General features: G+C 42.1%; 1 protein-coding gene across 3 annotated transcripts in view; it reads left to right on the top strand.

The window, feature by feature from the left end:
• LOC149015030 (uncharacterized) overlaps positions 1-19,951 on the top strand; it is a 67,776-nt gene extending 47,825 nt beyond the window's left edge. Inside the window, exons 14-16 of one of the 3 annotated variants that reach the window (XM_089154966.1) lie at positions 365-499; positions 799-913; positions 19,815-19,951. In XM_089154966.1, the coding sequence (XP_089011092.1) occupies positions 365-499; positions 799-913; positions 19,815-19,852 (288 nt within the window). In that variant the 3' untranslated portion in view covers positions 19,853-19,951. Of the gene's footprint in view, positions 1-364; positions 500-798; positions 914-19,814 lie in introns of those variants that run through there. The other 2 variants (XM_089154967.1, XM_089154968.1) reach the window with 2 other exon arrangements.
• Positions 19,952-23,682: the final 3,731 nt, after the last annotated feature.

Genomic DNA, 23,682 nt, shown 5'->3' with positions numbered 1-23,682 from the left:
CTTGACGACTATGGGGTGAAGGGTTGAGAGGCCATTGTACCATTCGCATATGCACTATTGCTATCTCGCAGTAGTTATATATGATCACAAACTGTTCTGAAAATGACGAAAAGATGCTCTCTTGCGTCTAGACATGCTTGTGCACACTTGCGCATGCACTCATTTCTTGTCTATGTGGAATTGCTATTTGAATAATTGAATTACTGGTATAGACATCAAAACCCTATTATTTAGTCCTCCCTTAAGCAATAATCAGTTGACCTTCATGATAATGATGATAGTATCACACTTATTTTTGGAAGATATTTTTTATCACTTCTGTGCAATTAATATCCTAAATGCCTCCTTTTTTCCACTGGCACAGAATGATGGAAATGGTCATGTGTGGGTACATAACGACAAACAAGGTTTCCATGACTGTGAACCTTATGTTGAATTGGAGCAGTGGCTGGGATTCTGGTCTAAGATATATTGGGATGCATTTGATATGCCTGAAGTGGTACAATACCTAAGTTCCTCATTGATACCATTTCTTTTTGTTTGTTTCTTTTGCATCAGTGAAGCATTATGTTTAAGGGCCTTTCTCTTAATATGGATCTGTGTTGCTTTACAATTTTTATCGTTCTACTTGTTTTCATGTTCTTTGTTTTAAGAGAGCAGGTGTGCTGAACTATTTTTGGTTTAACTAGAAAAACTGGATCTTTGTGTGATATTTAATAATTAATTTGGCACACGATTTACATGTTCCTATCTCAGATTCTCAGTTACTAAATCCTGTTGCTTCTGTCAATTATCCAGAGAAAAACAGAGATGCCAAATACAAACCTGATCATGAGTGGGTGCAGTGTGACAAATGTAGAAAATGGAGGATTGTGCCATCTGGCTTTGACACCCAAAAATTACCACAACAATGGTACTAACTTTCATGTTCACATTTAATTAGTTTTTTTTTTTTTTTGGATGAATAAAAATTTAAATTATTGAGAGCCAAAGAAATACATACAAGGGGAAGTGGGGGAGGGGGGGACCCCAGTCGAGAAGGGGATAGAAAAGAAGCTGAGAGGTTCTAAGAACTAACAATCAACCTATTTCTTGGAGAGTCAACAATAGGGGGGTGGGGGAGAGACCTAAGTCTCAAAGAAACATCAAAATAGATGGTGTTCTAAATCATATCTCTGGATCTGGATTTGGAAGTCCATCTTCTCAGATTACGCTCCCACCAAAGATGGTGAATAGTGGCGGCAAAGACAAGCTTACCTACAAGGTCACAGATCCTGGTACCGGCAAAGCTTTGTAGGATCCAATTCCAATCTCGAGCAAAGCCTAGAGAATGTCGCGATTTGGGCCAAATGGATGCAAGGGCTAGGGACCAAACTGAGCGGGAAAGTGGGCAACAGAAAAAAAGATGGTCAATATCCTCTGAACTATTCCAACAAATGGTGCAGTTGGGGTTAGCGGGTATGTGGCGGCTAATGAGAAATGCTTCGGTTGGGAGGGCAAGGTTAAGGGTTCTCCAAAGAGTGAGGGCGTGGCGAGGGATATGGTTTTTAAACCTGTTGAAGTATATGCACTTTGAAATATTTATTGTTCACGTGAACAGTAAAGTATGATATTTACTGTTCACGGTATTGTTCACGTGAACAGTAAAGTATGATTTTTACTGTTCACGTGAACAGTAAAATCTGTTTGTATGATGCTAGTGATGCTGCCGTACTTTCTATTTCTAATGAAGGAGTCTTGCTACATAAGATTGGGAGTTTTTAGAAAGCATAGTTTCTATTTTCGGGTAGTTTCTATTTTCAGAAATTTCTATTTTAGGAGCTAGGAAGTTACTAAAGTTATAATTTTTTGTTTCCTTTTTCTAGAGGACAATTACTTGTCTCTCAAGTTGTATTAGATTCCTTAGAAGCTATAAATAAAAGGGCTCTGTGATTCTAGACTCTTAAGCAAGAATCACAAGCCTCTTCTACTTGTTCTTCATCTCTCTTCTCTTCTTCTTCTCTCTTTTCTTTTTTCTAGTTCAGCTGTTGTTTTGATTATTTAATTCTTGTTTTCTAACATGGCATCAGAGCAAGTTTAATCAACTTAGGGACCGTTTTCTCTCTCTTGGCTGCCCAGTTTTTTTCTTCTTCTTCTTTTTTCCCTTTTTCTTATCTAGGGCAGCCCCAACCTTCGCTTGCAGTAATTGTGCATGGCTGTCCTTCTTCTTTAACTTTTGAAGCACCAAGTATCAATGTATTAATACTACAAAAAGGCCCTAAGCTTTTTGGGGATATGTCTACCTATTTGATTCAACTGAGGCTGCTACTACCCTTTTTTTGTGTGCAAATCTGAAGTTCAATCTGCACTATACTGATGTCTTGGGATTCCTCTTGATTCTTGCAAAGATATGCCCATAATTCGGATTGCAAGACCTAAGTATTGTCTTCCATTGTTTGTGCTATAAGTTTAGTTACAAGTCGTATACTAGTACCCCTGTTTCATTGAATTTCTCTCTTCTGAAAAATTGTGCTGCTACCTTCTTGCTTTACTACTTCTTCGTTGTTTATTTCAAAATCAAGTTTAGCCTTCTTTTTATCTAATACTTCTACAAAGACCTAAAGGACTATTTTTCCTTCATATCGAGATCTATTAGAGTTTCAAATCTAGCAGAAGTTTGCTGCTATGGTCCGAAATCTGATATTATCTCCTACTGCAGCAACTGTTCTTGCACTTCTTTCGAGTGGATTGCTACAACGACTACTGCAATTTTGAGATTCCAAGCTGGTTCAATATATATTTTTTCCTGATCTAATTTGCTCCTGCCTAAGGGTTAGGTGGTCCAGAATTTCCCCCCCCCCTTGGTGCACAAGAGACTGTCCTATGAGACGATTTTCTGCTGCTTGATCAACTTTATTGGTGAATAATACACTGCTCTGTGGCTGCTACTTTTCCTTCTTGGGTTTCTTTTGTGTTCATACTTTAAGATGCTTGTCACTGGTCATCATTAATTGTCCACGTGTAATGCTACATGTGAGGGGGAGAATGGTACCTTATTCTATATCTACTCAAGATGTGCTGATGGATATTATTTGTGAAGATCTTTGTCCTCAACTTATGGCATTCTACAACGATATCATTACATGTCTTTACCTATATTGTCCTTTACCTAACTACTTGGTCCGTAGTAACCCATACTACCTTACCTACTTGGTCCGCAATAACCCATACTGTCTTTTACCTTACCTACTTGGTCCACAGTAACCCATACTGTCTTTTACCTTATGTATTTGGTCCATAGTAACCCATACTACCTTACCTACTTGGTCCACAGTAACCTATAGTGTCTTTTACCTACCTACTTGGTCCACAGTAATCAATATTGCCTTTTACCTACCTATACTTTGCCTATTACTTGCCTTCTTGTGAAGCATTTATATGGACATTGGAGTTGTAATTTTGAAGATTTAGTATGTATATTTCTCCCTACTACCGGCATTATGTGGATGGTGTCTTTGATCCTGCTATACTTATGGACATTGGAGTTGCAATTTTGAAGATTTAGTGTGGATATTTCTCCTACTACCGGCATTATATGGATAGTATCTTTGATCCTGTTATACTTATGGACTTTGTTCGTCTTCAATATTGTCGATTGTTCTTATTATTGGATGGTTCTATTGACATGAAGAATTAAAGTTTTTTTTAAGTTGGTGTTGATTATCTCCTGGGTGACGTTTTCTCAATGTTTATTGACGTCTGCCATTGCTACACGATTCAAGATTGGTGCTACCTTTCAAGTTTATTTTTATTATGCAAGCTGAAGTTTTTTTTGTGTACACTCCAGCTTGAGGGGGAGTGTTGAAGTATATGCACTTTGAAATATTTACTGTTCACGGTACTGTTCATGTGAACAGTAAAGTATGATATTTACTGTTCAGGGTACTGTTCACGTGAACAGTAAAGTATGATATTTACTGTTCACGGTATTGTTCATGTGAACAGTAAAGTATGATTTTTACTGTTCACGTGAACAGTAAAATCTGTTTGTATGATGCCAGTGATGCTGCCGTACTTTCTATTTCTAATGTAGGAGTCTTGCTACATAAGATTGGGGGTTTTTAGAAAGCATAGTTTCTATTTTGGTGGTAGTTTATAGATTCTTAAGCAAGAATCACAGGCCTCTTCTACTTGTTCTTCATCTCTCTTCTCTTCTTCTTCTCTCTTTTCTTTGTTCTAGTTCAGCTATTGTTTTGATTATTTAATTCTTGTTTTCTAACAAAACCAAATAATGGGGGTCGAAGGTAGGGGGGATAGGGGGTTCTCAAGAGGTTCAAGGCTAAGGCAGTAGAAAAGGAGGTGTAGTAGGGGGTGGAGCCAAGTAGCACGGTCATTTGTGAGGGGAGGAAGGGGGGGGGAGGGAATTCCATATCTGTGTGAGACAAGGGTGGGGGAGGGGGGTCCAAGAACCAAGGGAGATAAAAGTGGAGAGGGGGTGGTTTTGGGGATACGGGTGTTGTACATGGTTCTGGGGCCAAGGAGATTGTACAAGATACCCATTGGATGACAGGGGTCCAACCAAAAGGAGGTGGAGACACCAGTAAAAACAAGGTTAGAAATGACAGGGAGAGCACGATCACGAAGGAGCAAGAGCTTCCTCCAGATCCAGGAGGGGTTGGAGGGGAGAGAGACAGTCCAGATGGAGTCGATCTTGAGAAGGTAGGAATGGACCCAGGAAACCCAAATGGAATCATGTTTGGAGGCAATTTCTCAAATGAGTTTCAAGAGGCAAGCCATATTCATGTCACGGATACGACGAAATCCAAGACCTCCTTCAGATTTGGGACGGCAAATGGATTTCCAACTAATAGGATGGAGGAAGTGGGAAGATTCTTGGCATTTCCAAAGGAAAACACAAAAAATGGATTCCAGGGATTGGATGGCAGATTTAGGAAGGGAGAAGATACCACACCAGTAGAGATAAGAAGATTAGAAGACAGACCGGATAAGCACCATTCTCCCAGCAAACGAAAGAAGCTTACTCTTCCAGAGTTGAAGCTTTTTCCGAATATGATCAAGCATGGGGGAGCAATGGTGGCGCGTGAGCCGACCTGGGATGAGGGGAAGGCCAAGATAGGTAACAAGGAAGGATCCATGACTAAAACTAGTGAGCATAAGAAGGGAGGCTCTGGTGGAATTCTAGACACCCGAGAGAAAAATGGTGGATTTCTCAAAGTTGACTTTAAGGCCCAAAAGGGATTCGAAAAGGGAGAGGGAAGAGAGGATGGAAGAGATGGAGGAATGATAAGCCTTAGAGAAAATCATAAGGTCGTCAGCAAAAGCGAGATGGGTAAACTTGAGGGATTGGCATTTGGGAATTGGGGAAATGAGCATCTGATCCGTTTTGGATTGGATGAGGCGAGAAAGCACTTCCAAAGCTAAGGTGAATAGGTAAGGGGAGAGGGGGCAACCACCGAATAGAGTCAAAGGCTTTATGAAGATCAACCTTCATAAGGGCAGCAAGGGAGTGGTTAGATCTGCAAAAACCATGGATGATCTCAGCATAGAGGAGGATATTGTCAGAGATGCTCCGACCGACAATGAAAGCAGATTGGTTGGGGCTGACCAAAGAGGGGATTACCAATTTAAGTCGATTGGCTAGGATTTTGAAGATGAATTTATAGATAAGGTTATAGAGCGAGATGGGACGAAAGTCCGAGAGAGAGGAAGCACCTAGCTTCTTGGGGATGAGACAGAGGAAAGTATTATTGATGGTGGCAAGCTGGGAAGGGTTAAGGAAGAAGCTGCGAATGGCATGAATGAGGCCAGACTCGATGAAATCCCAAGTGGCCAAGAAGAAGCCCATACTGAAGCCATCGGGGCCAGGAGCCTTGTTGGCTTTATGGGAGCGAATGGCAGAGCGGATCTCATCATGAGAGGGGATAGAACAAAGGGAGGGGATGAGAGAGGGATCAATGAATTTATTGAGGATGGAGGGATTGAGGGATGGGCAAGGGGGAGGGAGGGGGAAAGAAGGTTCGAGAAGGAGGCAACCTCTTCCTTTATACTAGGGGGGTCCGAGATCCAAACACCACCACTAGTAAGGAGGCGAGGAAGAGAATTGAAATTTTGGCGAGCTTTAAGGGAGCGGTGGAAGAAGGCAGTGTTGGCGTCACCCAGCTCGAGCCACTGAAATCGGGATTTTTGGCGGAGGAAGCTTTCTTCTTGGGAAACCAGAGAGGAGAGGAGCAAGGAGAGGGAGCTCTCTTCCTCAGACAAAGCCTGGCAAAAGGGATCAATCTGAAGCAGGGATTGAACCCTAGCAAGATTATCACGACATGAGGAGACTCTAGAGGATATATTACCAACCGTAGTAGAGTTCCAGGCGCGAAGAGCAATTTTGGTGTTTCGAAGCTTTCGAGCAAAGGCCACGAGAGGGAGAGAGTGACAGTGGACAGGCTAGGACCAGGCCGACACAACAGTAGGGAGAAAAGAAGGGTTGGAAACCCACATATCGAAGAACTTGAAAGGCTTGGGGCCGAGAGAGGGGTGGTTGAGGAGGTTGAGGTGGCAAGGGGAGTGATCGGAAAGGAGGGGAGGGCCGAAATGGGCATGAGAGGTGGGGAAATGGATAATCCAAGGGTGGTTAACCAGAAATCTATTGATCTTGGAGGCAATACGGGCAGAGCCTGATCTGCGATTATGCCATGTGAAACGATGGCCAATCCAACGAAGATCAGAAACACCCGCATCATTGATCCAAGAATTGAAATTGTCAACAGCCACAAGGTCAGGGGGGGTTGCCTCCAGTACGGTCATTTGAGAATCGGACTATATTGAAGTCACCCCCAATTCCCCAAGGTTGACCTAGCAAGGAAGAGGAGATCGAGAGGAGATCAGCCCAAAGAGGAGTCCTATCCAGCATGCGGTTAAAGCCATAGACTATTGAGAGATAGAAGGAAGGGGAAGAGGCCGAGGATAAATGAAGGTGTAAGAGTTGAGAAGAGGAGGACAGCAAAGTGGTTTGGAATTTAGAGGGATCCCAAAGGACCCAAATTCAACCATTAGGAGAGTGAGAGTAGTTGGAGAGGAAGGACCAAGAAGGGGCAATGGAGTTGGCAATTCGACGGGAGTTCTCACAATGGACATGGGTTTCTAACAAAGCAACAATAGAGGCTTTAGATTCCCTGATTGAGTAGCTTGTTTGGCTAGGGAGTTGAGTCCCCTAATATTCCAGATAATGATATCAGTCATTTAAATAGCAATGGGGATTGGCATCATTCAGGTTGCAAGGGGGAGGGGATCCATTCAAGCTACAAGGGGAAGGGGAACCATTCAGTTTATTATGCATGCAAAAATGATTATCCAAACTAAGATAAGGGGGGGTCTCACACAAGGAAGAACCAATGGGGGAGGGGGATTCAAACAAATCAGGGTCTATAGTAGAACAAGAACCGGGGGAGGCTGGGGTGGGGGTGAGGGAGGGTTCGGTGGATGGCAATTGGTTTACTGTGTAAGGCTTGGGAGATAAGACAAAGGGGATGGGCAAAAGTAATGGTAGATTGTTGGGAGGGCTGGGGTTAATGGGTTTGGGAGATGGAGTGGGCTCAGCTTGACTCACGCCTAAGTGTGGGCTAGATGGGTAAGATGGTTCAGATCTGGAGGTGAGGCGGCTAGTGGAGCTAAGTGGGTTGGGCTTTAAAAGGGGATTTGAGTTGAGATAGTTCAGAGGATAAAGAGGTAGAGAGGGAATGGGCCTTGGGCTAAGGGAAAAGGCCCATTAGCCCTAGGAGGGTTAATGTGTAAAATCGGGTGGGGCGGTGATGCGATGGTCAAGGAGGGATTTAAAAATGTTTTATTGGGTTGTTCGATAGTGTGGGAAAGAGGAGGAGTGTCAAGGGTAGCTGGTGGAAGGGGATGGCTCGAAGGGGGAGGTTGCAGAGGCTCAGAGCTCACGACAGAACTAGGGTAAGCACGAGAAGGGAAACTTACCTGGGAGAGGCAGGCCAGACATACCAGAGAGCTTGGCGACCAAGAGGCAGGAAACTTTAGGATACCAGTACCTTCAGAGACACCGCCAATGGTGGAAGAAGCAGGTACAACAGGCACAGAGGTTGGCGACAGGCTGACAAGAACAGCAGGAGCCGGAGAAGCAGCGGCAGACATCGAAGGAGGAGCAACCATACGGAGGCTATGCTTCTTCTTTCTTCTCCTATAAGTTTTGCCGGACGCAGAGGTGGCCAGCGGAGGAGCTTCCACGGCAACAGGATCAGTTAGGAGATCCAGACGATCGATCAAGCTTCTAGGGATATCCGACACCAGCGGAAGCATAAGCTCAACAAGAGGCGGAGGTGATAGCAATGCTTTACATGAGGGCGGAGCATTAGCAGCAAGAGGGTGAATCGGCAATGGCAGAGCTGCACAGTCAGGGAGCCTAGAATTTGTCGCAGGTGAAGGAGGCACAGGGACATCCGACAAGGAGGCTATGGCAAAAGGAGCAAGACTGGCAGAGCATTTGCGAGCGTCGTGGCCAAATGTTAGACAATTGGAGCACCACGCAGGAACCCAGTCGTAAACTATAACCTGGTTGAAGTGAGTACCCGAATCATCAGCAATGGAAATGTAGGGAGGCAGGGGCTTGGAAGCCGGCACCTCAACACAAAGACAAGCGTAGGAAAGCCTTTCGAGCCTGGAAGTTTTCAAGTCTGAGCGAAGAGGGCGACCCAGGGCAGATCCGATACGGCTCAAATATTCTTTACTCCAAAATTCCAGGGGGAGGCCAGGAAATTGATCCAAAGGGGAAGGGAATTGAAATCAACTCTACGAAGGGGCATGGAGGGCTCCCATGGCTTAATGAAAATTGGGGCTTTCCCTACATACCAAGGGGAGCCATCAATGGCCTTCGATTGGTAGGAAGGGGAGGAGAACTTGAACAGCAAGATACCATCCTTAATAACAAACGTGTCCATGGAGCCCAACGAGTTCCATTGTTTAGCAAGTGAAGCTTTGATAATAACAAGGGGAGGGCAGGGGCCAAGAAACTGACCCAAGGCAACATTCTTCCAGCGGTGAATTTCAGGTTCAATGGCAGAGGCAGGGCAATGGACCAGAGGGATGGGAGAGTCAAAAGAGGGGGGGAAGTAGGTGAAGTTTTTACATAAAGGGGCCGAGGGGTTGAAGTGGGAACTCCAGGCATTTGGGAGAGGAGAGGAGAGGAGTTTGCAGTGATGGGAGCCGAAGGCGTGAAAGAGGTTGGCAGGGGGGTGAAGGTGGCTGTGGCAGTAGAAGGGAGAGTCGCAGGATGAATGGGGGTAGGGAGGGGTTTGGAGCTGGTGGAGGCAGCTAAGGGAGCTGGCAAAGGATGCTCGGGAGCAGGAGGGGAAGGGAGGCGGCGGTGGTGGTGGAAGGAGAGGGGGAGATCACCGGAGGGGAGGACATCTCTCCTAATTGTTGACTCTATATCTACTCTTAGGTGTTGTTCCATCTTATTGATGGATTTTAGTATACTATATGTTCTCCCACCATGATTCTATTGCTAGTTCTAAGTATTGTTAGGATTTGAGATCTGCTTGTTATTACATTAAAAGACAACTATCGTATGTTAGAATCAAGCATTGAAATTTTGTTTTGTTTTGGTTTTTTGGTCAGACCATGTCATCTGTAATACTGAAATTTCAGTTAGGTTTTGCTGAAACATGGTATTTCTGTATTGTTTTCATGGGTTTTATGCTAAATTAAGGCTTTAAGCTCCATGGAGTCCCTTCTTTAGGCTATATTAACACATTGAACTGATCATATTGCAAATAGTTGCCTCAGTTGGAGTTCTGGTTTGCATCCTTGATTGGCATTGTATGTGGTGTATTGTTAGATGATCAACTAGAAATCAGTTTTTTGTGGATCTCAATTCAGAAGGTTAGTTGATTGAAGTACATAAAAAGAATGGGCGTTCAAGGATTAGAAGATGAAGGATTGCATTCTAGTAAGCGTTGCTCGACTACACTAAGACTCGTAAAAAAAAGTCATATTAATTAATCAAATAATCTCTAGTTGATTTCTTTTTCTTTCTTTCTTTTTTTTTTTTTTTTTTTTTTTTGGGGGGGGGGGGGGGGTGGGAGATGCAAATATATATACACACACCCCTCTTGAAGAATTCCTAATTTGACTTATAAAACTCCTAAACACTCTAAGATTTGGAATAGCATTCTAGTATGCGTTGCTCAACCACACAATCTTTTGTTTGCTAGATTAAAAGTGGGGTGGGAAAAAGTAAACTTTTCCATGAAATCCCAAAGGATGCTTTGTTTGGTTCATTGGGATAGGAATGTGGGTAGACAAGCTTTTGTAAATTAAGGAAGCCTGTCTACTGACATGGCATGTCACTTTTCCCAATACCCCCCTAGTCTCTTATATATAGTGGCACTTGTGGGAATGTGAGGGATATAATAAAAGTGGAACACATTTGCAACATTTCTACAATCCCATGTTCTAGCGTTATCCCCCCTTTATGGGCTGATAAATTTAGCACATTACACCAATAAACCCGAGAATAAGAAGCTTAATGTCTATGTTCCAACTCAGGGGCCAAAATAAAGCATTCTAAAGCATTGTTATCAAGGCATCCGCCTAGGCGTGGCTAAGCAGCTTTTTGATTGCCTAGGCACTGAGCCACTTTTTTTACATGTAAAATTTCAGCCACTTTGTCGCCTTGCGTGCCATTGCCACCTAGGCACTAAAGCAATCAACTTTTTTACATTTTGTACCCAAGCCTTCTTTTTTTTGTGGAAATTTTTATAACATTAGATTTTATTCTACAAGACCATATATACAAATATAATAGTTATTTCGGCTTCTAGAATCATTAGATGGAGAATTATTTGGAATAATCAAATCTATTAATTTATCAATGCAATTACAAAATCAGTAAAAAAAGGAGATGTTAAATTCCTATTCGGATTCAAGTTTTTTCGCTAAAAGGGTCATTTGTATTAAAAAGCGAAAAGAAAAATAACATACTATCAAAATGCCATCCCTTAAACCCGCAACATCAGTTGCCCCCAAATCACCCAACCTCATTGGATCCAACTCACATAATCATAGATAATGAATCAAAATCTGAAACGAGAGCAACCAACAGCCTCTAAATCTAGTTCTCTCCTTATCAATGCTATCCAAAGTATATTAACATCAGTTTGCTCTAACCTTCTTATTTTTCCTTGGGCGACCAGGCTTACAACGAAGAGAGCCACCCTCCACTTGATCAGGAAGAGAGCTTGAAGGAAGAACTACTTCCAAAAGCTGCTGCTCATCCATACTAAAGTGAACGACCAAAGAAGACCTTCCAAACTATCCGAATTTTGTTGGGCCCCACACAATCCCACTCGATGCTCAACCGAATTTTGCTGGACCAACATATCATTAATTCCATCCGAATTTTGCTGGGCCCCACATGGTCCCACGTGATGCTCAACCAACTGATCATTATCTCCATTTAGATTTCGTTGGGTCCCACTTGTTCTAGCAGAGCAATCCACGCTACTTGAAGGAGTTGTAACCAACTTCGAATTCAATTCTGAATTTTTCTTGGCCAACAAATCATTCTCCAACCGAAATTTGTTGGGCCCCACATGGTACCACTTGTTGCTCAACCAACTAATTAAGATCTCCATTCAAATTTTGTTGGGCCCCCCACATGGTCCCACTTGATGCTCAACCAACTGATCATTAACTCCATTCAAATTTTGTTAGGCCCCACTGATGCTCAACCAACTGATCATTAACTCCATTCAAATTTTGTTAGGCCCCACTTGTTCTAACAAAGCGGTGAACAAGGAATAGAGGAAAGAAGGGAATGTACAAAGTGGATGAAATCATGAAAGAGAGGTGGGGGCAACAACCAACCATTAAAAGGGAGGCTGGAGAGGGGAACCTAAACCCCAAGTAATAATAATGAGCTTGTTCCTTGGGGTATCCATAATAGGGGGTGGTGGGTATGCTGAAGCCTAATAGAAACATCAAAACATATGGCTTTCCAAATTACGTACAAGGATCTAGATTTGGAAATCCCTCTCCTAATAGTACGCTCCCACCACAAGTGGTGTATAGTAGCATTGAGAACCAACTTACCAACCCAATCACAAATAGAGGAGCCTGAGAATGCTCTTAAGATCCCAGATCACTCTTGAGCAAAACCAAATACACATTTGGAGCGGGCCAAATGAAAGGGATGACTTTTTCCCATAGGGAGCAAGAGAAGGGGCAAGAAAAGAATAGGTGGTTTAGGTGCTCTGAACCATCCAACAAAGAATGTAGTTAGGGTTAATAGGGATGTGGCGGCTAGTGAGAAAGGATTGGGTGGGAAAGCCTTGGTTAAGGGCTCGCCAAGAGGTGAGAGAGTGGTGCAGGATATGACCTTTGAACCAAACCAAAGGTGACTGAGGGACTGAGGGGGAGGGGGGGGGTGAGGTTCCAAGCTGAAGAAAAAGAATAGGTGCTGAAAGGGGAGGAAAGCCAAATGGTGAGGTCTAAAGGGGGGTTGAGGAGAGGGGGAAGGGAAGTCTAGACTTGTGTGAGCCAAAGGGTGAGGCAAGGGGGACAAAGTGCCATTAGTAATGAATGTGGAGAGGCGTGCGTTTGGGAATACAAGACTCATAAATAGTACATGGGCCAAAGAGGGTGTGAAAAATACCCATCAGATGCTATGGATATAGGCAGAAGGAAATAAAGGATCTATAGGAGATGCAAGGACAGATGGTGGAAAAAGCAATCGGTCTAAGGAGGAGGAGCTTGCTCTAGTCCCCTAAAGGGTTAGATGGGACAGGGGCAATCCAGATGGAGTCGGACTTAAGGAGGTAGGAGTACACCCTGGTAACCCAAATAAAGTCATGCTTGGATGCAATCTTTCAAATGAGTTTCAGGAGACAAACCACATTGACGTCTTGGATGTGGTGGATGCTGAGACCACCCTCAATTTTTGGAAGGCAAACATCTAACCAACTAATAAGATTGATGAAGCAAGAGACCTCTTGTCCTTTCCATAGGAAGGCACAGAAGAGGGATTCCATTACGTGGATGGTGGACTTAGGAATAGAGAAAATGTCACACCAATAAAGATAGGAGGCTTCGAGCAAATGACACGACTCTACCAGCGAAGGAAAGGAACTTGTCTTTCCACAACCAGAGTTTTTTCAGGATACGGTCCAACATTGGGGCATAATGGTGGGAGGTGAGTCTCCTAAGAATAAGGAGAAGGCCTAGGTAAGTCATGGGAAAGGAGCCAAGGGTGAAGCCAGTAAGGTGAAGGAGGGAATCACGGATGGAGTCTAAGACACCAAAAAGGAAGAGAGTGGATTTTTTTATGTTGACATGAAGGCCAAAAATGGATTCAAAGAAGAAAGGGCAAAGAGGATGGAAGATAAGGAGGAGTGGGTGGCTTTGGAGAAGATCATGAGTAGGGGTGCAACTTTGGCCCTGGCGGCCCTGACCCACCCTGAGCCCGAATAGGGCTTGGGCTAAAGATTTTGGCCCTAAGGGCGGGTTAGGGCCAAAATATTCTAGCCCTGAACTAGGGCCAAGGGCGGGCTTGGGATTACTCTCTAGCCCGCCCAGCCCGTCCTTGATTTTTGGCCCTGACCTAGGCCTTGATTTTGGCCCTGATCCTAGCCCTGATTTTGGCTCTGATATTAGCCCTGATTTTGGCCCTGATCCTGGCCCTGATTTGAGTCTAGAGACTTTGGACCCTCCACCCACATGGAGAGGAATTAATTGTAATACATATGGGTGGATACTTGACAGTTGACACGTGTCAAATTTTAGAAACATGATCACGTTTTGTAGAAAATTAATAAAAATAAATTATAACCTCATTACCAATGTAATAAGCATCTATTTGATTTTGTCATTGATCCTGACCCTAATTTTGGCTCTAATCTTAATATTAATTTGACGATGATCATGTACTACAATACTAGATTTTTACCCTGATCTTTATACTAACATTGATATAAGTCTTGATTTTGACATTTAGTCACTTTGATCATATTAGACTATAATTCACTTTTTATATTATTTTTAAGGTAATTTTTATTTTTCCAACAAAGTCATTTTTAGTTCAATATATATATATATATATATATATATATAAATAATATAAATAATAAAAACTATTACATAGAGAATTAATATCTAACAAATCTATACCCCAACTTCTCATCATGAATATTGACATCTTTCTTTTGCCTCTCCTGTGATATTTCAAAAAAAATTATTAAAGACACATAGCTATGTTTGTAACTAAAACATCATTTTCTTTAACTATGAAAAAAAATACATTTTTTTTTTGTTGAATACTAAATTATCGTTGATTTACTTGTTAACAAGGTTTTGAATATGAATTTTTTGTATTGAATAAAGATATTAATTTATCGAACAGTTGTGAATGAAAACATACTTACCTACAGCTTAAGTGCTTGACTTTGAAGATAAACTTTTCATTTTATCAGATCCCTTTTGAATTCTGAATCTTTGATGTTTCTAAGTTTACAAAAAGAGTTTGTGTGACATTCTCTATAATTGACTTGACTTTCAAATATGCCTAAATTTAATTACAATTCTTCTCTCTACCTATACTAAGTTAGGTGAGTTGGACTTCTATTTTGTCCTTTTTCTTTTCTGTTTTATAAACAGCTGTACAACATCAGAATTCATGCATTATTTGGAATTATAGAATGGTGTTGTTTTAGTTTCTGAAAACCGAGTTGTTTGCCCTCTCTCTGTCTTCCCCCCACCCCCTTCCCATGCTTTTCCCCATGATTTTTTTATCATTGTATTGCTACCTGTCTTACATTTGATATTTAGGACCAAAGATATGGCCAATTAAGGTTAGGGACAAGGCCAATTAGGGCCAAGGACAGGGCCAATCAGGGCCAACCCGGCCCAATTAGGGCCAATTAGGGCGGGAATGGGCTTGGCTTGGCCCTGTAGGGCTTAGGGCCAAGGACAATAATCTTTGGCCCTGAACTAGGGCTAGGGCGGGAATGGGCTCAAATTGGAACATATAGGGTTGGGCTTGGGATTGCAAAAGCCCGGCCCAGTTGCAGCCCTAATCATGAGATCATCTGGAAAAGTGAGGTGGGTGAGGTTCAGGGACTTGCACTTCCGGATGGGGAAGATGATGAGTTGGTCAATTTTGGATTATAGGATGCGAGAGAACCTCCAAGGCAAGCGAGAAGAGGAAAAGGGAAAGTGGACAACCAGGTGAATCCCAATACAGGAAAGGGAAGAAGCCCACAGGAGAGCCGTTGGTGATGATGGAAAAGTAAGGGATAAAGATGTATACCTCAATCCAATGGACAATTTTTTTTTTTATTATTTTTTTTTTTTTGGGGGGGGGGGCTATTGCTAAGAGGACATCGCTAATAAAGTCCCAACAAAGGGAATCAAAAGCTTTGTGGAGGTCCACCTTCAAGAGCGCAATAGGGGATTGGGAGGCAAGGTTACGACCAAAGATGAAGGCAAATTGGTTGGGCTAACCGGGAGGGCATCACTTTTTTGGGGCGATTGGTGAGGATCTTAGAGATGAATTTGCAAAGAAAGTTATAGAGAAAGATGGGGCAAAATTTGAGTGGGAAGAAACTCCAGGTTTTTCGGAGATGAGCCAAATAAAGGTTTTGTTGATGGGGGAGAGATAGGAGGGGTTGAGGAATAAACTATGGATGGCTTGAACAAGGTCCACTTCTATAAGGTACCAAGAAGCAAAGAAGAAGTCAATGCTGAAACCATTGGGCCCGAGGCTCTGTTGGTTTTATGGGATCTGTTAACCGTGAGAATCTCATCATCCGGGGGGATAGAGAGGAGGAAGTCGAGGGAGGTAGGGTCTACGGATTTATTAAGGAGGGGGGGGAGGGGGCCAAGAAGGGCAGAGAAGAAAGACACCGCTTCGATTTGATGCTTGGCTGGATCAAAAAACCAATAGCCATTACTAAAGGGGATAATGGGGATGGAATTGTAGTTGTGGCGAGCTTTGACAAAGCGGTGGAAAAGGGCAGCTTTGGCATCCCCAAGCTCAACCATTTGATCCTAGATTTCTGACGAAGGAAGCTTTCTTCTTGAGATGGAAGGGAAGAGAGCTCAGAGAAGAAAGTTCTTTCGTTCTTTGCAAGTGAAGGGTTAAAAGGGTCCAATTGAAGCATGGACTAAGCCCTCGAAGCTCCTCGCGCCATAAGAAACACAAGAAGAAATATTGCCGAAGCAGGAAAAGAATTAGCACGACCCGACGATCAAATTCTTGGTGGGAGTCATCAACTGTATAATGTTTTAATAACGGCTCATGCTTCTTTAATGATCTTTTTTATGGTTATGCTGGCAATGATAGGTGGATCTAGTAATTGGAATAATTGGTCTGTTTTGATTCTGATAGGTGCAGCTGACATGGCATTTCCACGATCAAATATTATTTCTCTTGCTCCTATTAAGCCCAGCCTTAGTAGAAGTGGGTAGCGGCACTAGGTGGACGGTTTATCCAATCTTAAGTGGTATTACCAGCCATTCTAGAGGAGCAGTTGATTCAGCAATTTCTGGTCCTCATCTATCTAGTGTTTCATCCATTTTAGGTTCTATCAATTTTATGACAACTATCTTCAACATGCGTGGATCTGGAATGACTATGCATATATCACCCCTATTTGTGTGGTCCGTTCAAGTGACAACATTCCCGCTTTTATTATCACTTCCGGTACTAGCAGGGGCAATTACCATGTTTAACTAAACATGAATCTATCTTACAGGCAAAGGCTATGAGGGGAAGAGAGAAGTAATGAATAGGTTTGTCTCAGGCTTCTTTGACAATTGGAAGGAAAGAGAAATTTGAAGTCCACATATTGAAGAATTTGAATGCCTGAGGGCCAAAGGAGCAAGGAGCTTGGATATGTACATAGTATGGGGGAGTGGTATGAGAGACCCAAGGAAGGGAAGTGAGAGAGCCAAGATTCATTAGCAAGGCAGCGGTCCAACTTGGAAGCTATGTTGGCAGCCCCAATCTTGCAGTTGTGCCAGGTGAGTAATGACCGGACCAACGGAGGTTAGTCATCATCAATACAAGAATTGAAAGCGTCCACAGGCGTAGGGTCGGGTGGACGACCACCAACTCACTTATGGGAGAACCAAAACAATATTGAAGTCCCCACCAATACCCCAAGGGTGGTCACCCATGGAGGAGCCAAGGAGCACATGTCATCCCAAAGAGGGAGCTGATTTAAGGGACGATTGAATCCATAAGTAGTGGAGAGGAAGAAGGAAGAGGTGGAGAAGGGGGAAGGGAGATACGAAGGTGGATAAGTTGGGTGGAAGAAGCCAAGATAGAGAGTTGGAACTTGAAAGGGTCCCAAAGAATCCAAATACAACCATTAGGGGATTGGCCATAATTAAAGAGAAAAGACCAGGAAGGGGTAATAGACCTAACAATTCGATGGGCAATATCACTTTGGATGTGGGTCTCAAGGAGGGCACATAGGGATGCGTTAGACAAATGAAGGGCATTTTTTACTTTGTCTTGTTTACCAAGGGAACTCAAGCCTTTAACATTCCAGATAAGGATGTCAAACATGACTAGGACTGGAGGGGGAGGCATCTAAGGGCGCAATGGAGGAATCCTCCAAGGCTTCACAAGGTTGCAAGTGAGAAATGGGAGAGGGGCATGGTCTCACACAAGTTGGATCCTATAGGGGAAGGGGCTTAAAAAATACTAGGGTTAATAGTGGACCTAAAACTTGATGAGGATGAGGGAGAGTTGAGAGGGTGGGAATTATCGGGTGGGTAGGTAAGAGGTTATTAAATTGGCTTGGGATGGCTGATTGTTATTAAATTGATTAGAGGTGGGCTGGATAATGGTTCAAAGGCCTAATAGCATATGGGTTTAAAGAGGTTGGGTCACCATAATTGGGCTCGGTAAAGGAGAGGACATGAGTGGGCCTAGGGAGTCGAGCCCCAAAAGTTAGTTGATGGGTAGTGGGTGGACGGTGGGCCCCCATTGATTGAAGGTGGGGCTAATGTAGGGGGAAAATGGGGTGGGGACACAAGCACCTTGCACACGTTAGAGTTAGCGGTCAAGTTGGGTTCGATTGGGTTAAAAGAGAATCATTTGACGTCTTCAACGGGAGGGAATAGGGGAAATATGCAGGGGTTCAAGCATTGTTGCAAGGGTTGGGGTATCATGAAAAGGAAAAGAGACGATACTTGCTTGAGCAACAGGATCAGGAGGGCCAGGCCCTAGCACCAATCTGGTGGTAGGAAGGTAGAGGTCATTTGTGATGACAACAAGAGGAGCGTCAGTGTTTGCAGTGAATGGAGATTGGCCAAAATCCTCTTCAATAGCAGAGTTGGATGCAGTTGTCAGAGGAGCATTACCCTCAAGTGTTGTTGACGAGGTATGGTTCTTTTTCTTTATTCTTTTGCGCTAGTAGGTCTTCAAAAGGTCTACAGGAGGGTTTGTAGTGGAAATATCAACAATAATTGATTCCAAGGCATGAATGGTGTTTTTGGAAACATTTGGAGCATCGTACGACATATGTTCTTCAGATAATGTGTTGTGGGTAGGCGGAGTAATAGACAATGGTCCGGGCAATGTAGCATCGATTATGGTAACTGGCTTCAAAAGAGAGTTGCATGTGGCCGATTCATGGCCAAAAGAGGAATAAATTTCACATCGGGTAGGAATCCAATCATAGATGATGATTTGATCATATCTGAATCCCTTATTGTCTTCAATGGTGATGAAAGGCGAAAGAGGCTTAGTGGCAAGAGATTTTGATGCATAAGCGAGCGTAAGATAGGCTCTCTCCATGTTGATAATTTTGGATTCTGAGTGTAAGGGCCTCCATATCGTAGAGCCAATGCGGCTTAACTCTCAAGGTTCCAAAACTCAAGGGGCAAACTAGGGAGGTTGATCCACAGTGGAAGAGTGTTGAAGTTGACCTTGCAGAAAATGAATGCTCCTATGGTCTGAGGATAGTGGGGGACTTCCCAATGAACCACATAGAGCCTTCAATAGCACGATCTTTGCCAACAGAGGAGGCAAATTTTAAAAGAAAATTTCCATTGTCGAGGAGGTAAGTCTGGCAAACCAAGGGTTTTCCATTGTTTAGAGAGTGAAGGTTTGAAAGTAGCAAAGGGGGGCATGGACCAATGAACTGGCCGATGGTTGCCGATTGCCAACAATGGATGGCAGGGTCACTTGCACGGGATGGGCAGTGGACAAGGGGCTCTTGTCCATTGGAAGATGGAGGAATGTAAGTATGGTTGGATTTAGGAGGCGATGGTTCACTTTCAAGGGAGATGAAGAGAGAGTTCCATGATTTAGATGGGGCTAGAAGTGGGGGAGAGGTGACAGACTGACAGCATTGTCAGTGGTGCGTGGGGGGTTGTTGGAGATGGTGGGAGTTTTGGAGGTGGAGATGGTGGGCTGAAGGTCGGCAAAAGACTTGGAGTGGGTATGCAGTTTCAGGTTCAAAGGGAGGTGGATTCCGGCAAGGCATCCATCAGATCAAGATGTATAATGTTAAGTTTGTCCTATTTAGAAACAACAATAATAATCTCACTTTCTTTTGCTATTCTTTTTCAGAATTTGTTTACCTAACATCAGGTATTTTAGACTATTTGCTAGCTTTGTCCATAATTAGTTTTTAATTCTTTTTGAAACAAGGTTCCCAGAGAAACTTGTATCTGTGTAATGTTTAAAAGAATCAAAATGTATGTTCTTTCGAAATGGTTTGTATGAAATGGGTTCTAGTTATTTGTTTTAATGATACAATACAGCTGTATTAATAACAATAATGTGCATGTAGGTTTAGTCATCTGCCTCCTTTTGAACAAGAATGTGTGATACCTGAACAACAGACTGGACATGGAATTATAAATATTGATGCCAAATGATCTCAGTATCTTCTCAAAGACACCATGCAGATTTCCACTGCAAAAAGAAGATTGCAAGGTAGCATATTATTAGCCTTTTCATTCCAATCTGTGTCTTTTTTCTTTACTCTCCCCGACAAGTCGATGGAGATTTGATTTTGAAATTCAGAATCCCCTACTTTGTTGTACAGTCAGTGAGTATTAACAGAGAAAATAATTGAGGTGTAGTGCAGATTAGCAGCAACCAGAAAACTGGTTATACATTCAATCTTAAAGCTGCTGCCAAATGGTTCCTTTTGGAAAAAACTTATGAAATTGAAATATTGAATAAATAAATAAAACCCCTACTTAGAAAACAGTGGTTGACATACTGACAGCCCTAGATCTCTATCATAACTGAGAACCACCTGTTGATTCTGCTATTGAATGGTAAAAAATGAACTTCAGACTGTAGAAACTTGTATTTGTTCTTTCTCTGCTTTTCTGAATTGCTTTTGCTTTGAAGGCACTTCAGGCAAATTGTTCAAAATACCTGTGTACACATTATCTTTGAGATGTGTGATGCAGCATTTTGGGTATTTTGTATTAATTTCCTGATGCCCAATTCTGCATCAGGTTTGAATGCCATATTCCTTATCTAAATCTGATGTATGTTTGCTTAAATTTTGGCTTCATAGATAAGAGTGATGCCGAAACAAGTCCAGCTAAATGCCTCGGAGTTATGCAGGCCACAGTTCAAGACCCGTAGGACAGGGACGGGCATTGAGAGTGATGGTGACTCAACTCGAAGAATGAGCAAGGATACAGTTCCTGGATTGAATAGACCTACATGGACAATAAACGGAAGTGAAGGTAAGGATGTTAGGCGGCCAAAATTTAAGAGACTGAAAGAGGGGGCTGCAAGGAGATATAACAGGCGTAGGTAGATAACACGTACAGGAGCACCAAGCTGTTCTTCCTCTCTTCATTGTACAGTCAATCTTTGATGAACGGAATCCATTTCAGTCTGTTTGATTTTGTTTTACAATCTATAGGAAGTAACATCTTGGAAACTGTTTTTGGAGCCTTGTGGTTCATAGTTCCAGATGCATGGCTGTATTCTTTTGCACAAAAGTCATGAGTTGGTATGACTCATTTAAAGGGTAGAATCCCAACTATGTTTCGTTACGAGGATTCCGTTGAATGGTTTAGCATGTACAGTAAGTACCCTTTTGAAGTTCTTTTGTAACTGAAACACAGTACAACTGATGTTTGTTAATATGTCGTAAATCTGCAACAAATCCATGTTTCAAGTTATTAGCTTGATCCGTCTCTTTTGCTATACTCAGTGTGTGGTTCAACTCATAGTTCCTGAAATTCCTGTGGCTGCTAGAACTAAAGTTTCATCTAACAAAATACCGTACGGCAACTTGTCACAACAAAGTTTACTTGGTCAATGACCCATGGAGGATCAACCCAGTGAAGATTCATGCAAAACATTGTTCAGAAGCTTTCAATTTAAAAATTAGAGAAGATAAACCCCAGAGGAACTTGGTTCCTTTTTCTTTTCTGTTTCGGGTCAGAAGAGGAATCAAGTTCGAAGTTATGCAAATTATGAAAGAAAATGTCAAAACAAAAATGAAGCATCAAACGGTGGGAGTAAGCCTCTCAATCTTTTAGGTTGCGAACTTAGAACATGTTTTAGATCAGTTACTTGAAAGAAATGTGTGTCAAATGGACTCAACACAAGTTCATGTGTTAAAAGAAATTTATTCGTACCAAAAAAAAAAAAAAAACATGAAAGAAATTTATTGAAATTTGTTATGATGAGATTGTCAATGTTTCTACTTGTAGATAAAGATGAATTCTCAGAAGAGTTTCCCTACTCGGTCTCGAAGAAGTCTGAGTCACCATTTCTTACCTTTTTCAAGACCATTTTCAACTTGGTAAAACAGCCTTTAAGCTATTTCAACAGGAAAACTATCCTTTGCAGTGCATATATATTGGGCTGCAGCAGGGGACGGGTTTTTACATTCCCAAGTCTAGTCCTATATGTTCTAATCTGAGCTCATTCCCGCCTTAACCCTAGTTCAGGGCTAAGGATTACTGTCCCTAGCCCTAAGTCCTACATGACCAAGCCAAGCCCATTTCCCACCCTGATTGTCCCTAATTGGGCCGGGTCGGGATGGATTGGCCCTGATTGTCTTTGACCTTGATTGGCCCTATCCTTGGCCCTGATTGGCCTTGTCATGATTCAAGTTCCTACAAAATGATAAAATAGTCAATAAGTTGATAGTGTTGCTTTAAACATAAATAAATTTACACTCCATAATTCTATATTGAGCTCTGAAAGTCTCTCATTGCTTTGGTGATGGAAATTGAAACCTCTCCTATTACTTTGGTATTGAAAACCTCTCCCATTGATATCTTTATTCAACAAAACAATGTATATTCAAAACTTTGTTAACAAGTAAATCAACGATAATTTATAATTGGTATTTTTTTTCGTAGTTAAAGAAAATGATATTTTAGTTATAACATAGCTATCTGTCCTTAATAAGTTTTTTTGAAATATCATGTTGGAGGAAAAAGAAAGATGTCAATATTCAGGTTGAGAAGTTGGGGTGTAAATTTGTTAGATATTAATTCTCTATATACTAGTTTTATTGTTTATAATATATTATCTTGCCTTAGTCCAAAAAAAAAAGTCAAATGTTTTTTGGGAATTAAAAATGACTTAGTTCGATAAATAAAATTTACTTTAAAAATAATATAAAAAGTGAACTCATAGTCTACTATGATCAAAATGACTGAAGTTCAAAATCGAGACTTATAGTTATATCAATTTTAATATGAAAACTAGGGTAAAAATCTAGTACATTATCAGGGTCAAATTAACATTAAGATTATAACCAAAATTAGGGTCAAGACCAAGGCCAAAATCAGATAGATGCTTTCTACATTGGTAATGATGATATAATTGCCAATGGTAGGATAGTCGAGTGGCTAACAACCCAACCTCCCATGGGGTTCGGACCCATCCGGCGGCACATATATTAGTAATTCCCCCCCTCCCATAATTTCTACTCGCCAAAATCAGGGACATGCCATATTTTGGCCCTAACCTACCCTTAAGGCCAAAATCTTTAGCCCAAGCCCTATTCGGGCTCAGGGAGGGCTTAGGCGGGTTAGGGCCAAACTTGCACCCCTATTATATAAACAAAATGATTTTTTTTCCATTTCAACACAAAATCATTGGTTTTCACAGTTAAAAAATAAAAATAAAAAGAAGAAAGAAGAAAGAACCAGGGGAAGAAAAAAAAACAAAAAAAGCAAATAAGTTGAAAACCCTAGCATTCACTTAATTCTTGACATCTTCCTCTTTGTTGCTCTCAGTCTCAACCATGGGTTGTGCTTTAGTACTGCGCAATTAGTGCGCATCACTAAGCTACCTACAGTCAAGATTAATTAAAGGGAACCACTTTTGGAGCACAAACATGGTCTCGCTTTGTGCACCCGCCCCTTAGGGTCATAGACATGGAGGGGGATAGGAATTTCTTTGCTCGATGGCACCTTTCACATACCTAAGGCCGTGTCTTAGGCGGCCAAGGCGGCACTGAACTGAATTGCTATCAATTGTGATGGATCTTGTAGAGAAAATATCGATGGATATGGATCCATAGCTCGGAATTAACATGGCATGATTCTTTTTGCACTGGCAGGTGGGATTCTTGAAGATAATATTACCCGTTTGGAACTATTTGCTATCAAACATGGGTTGGAGACCGTAATAAACATGGGCTTCAACCGAATTGAAATTCA

This window comes from Hakea prostrata, chromosome 5, assembly GCF_041222555.1.
Source record: "Hakea prostrata isolate BN-2017 chromosome 5, UWA_Hpros_2, whole genome shotgun sequence".
Classification (NCBI taxonomy): Eukaryota; Viridiplantae; Streptophyta; class Magnoliopsida; order Proteales; family Proteaceae; genus Hakea; species Hakea prostrata.
The sequence above is the reverse complement of the archived record's forward strand: the minus strand, read 5'-3'. Positions and strand labels throughout refer to the sequence as shown.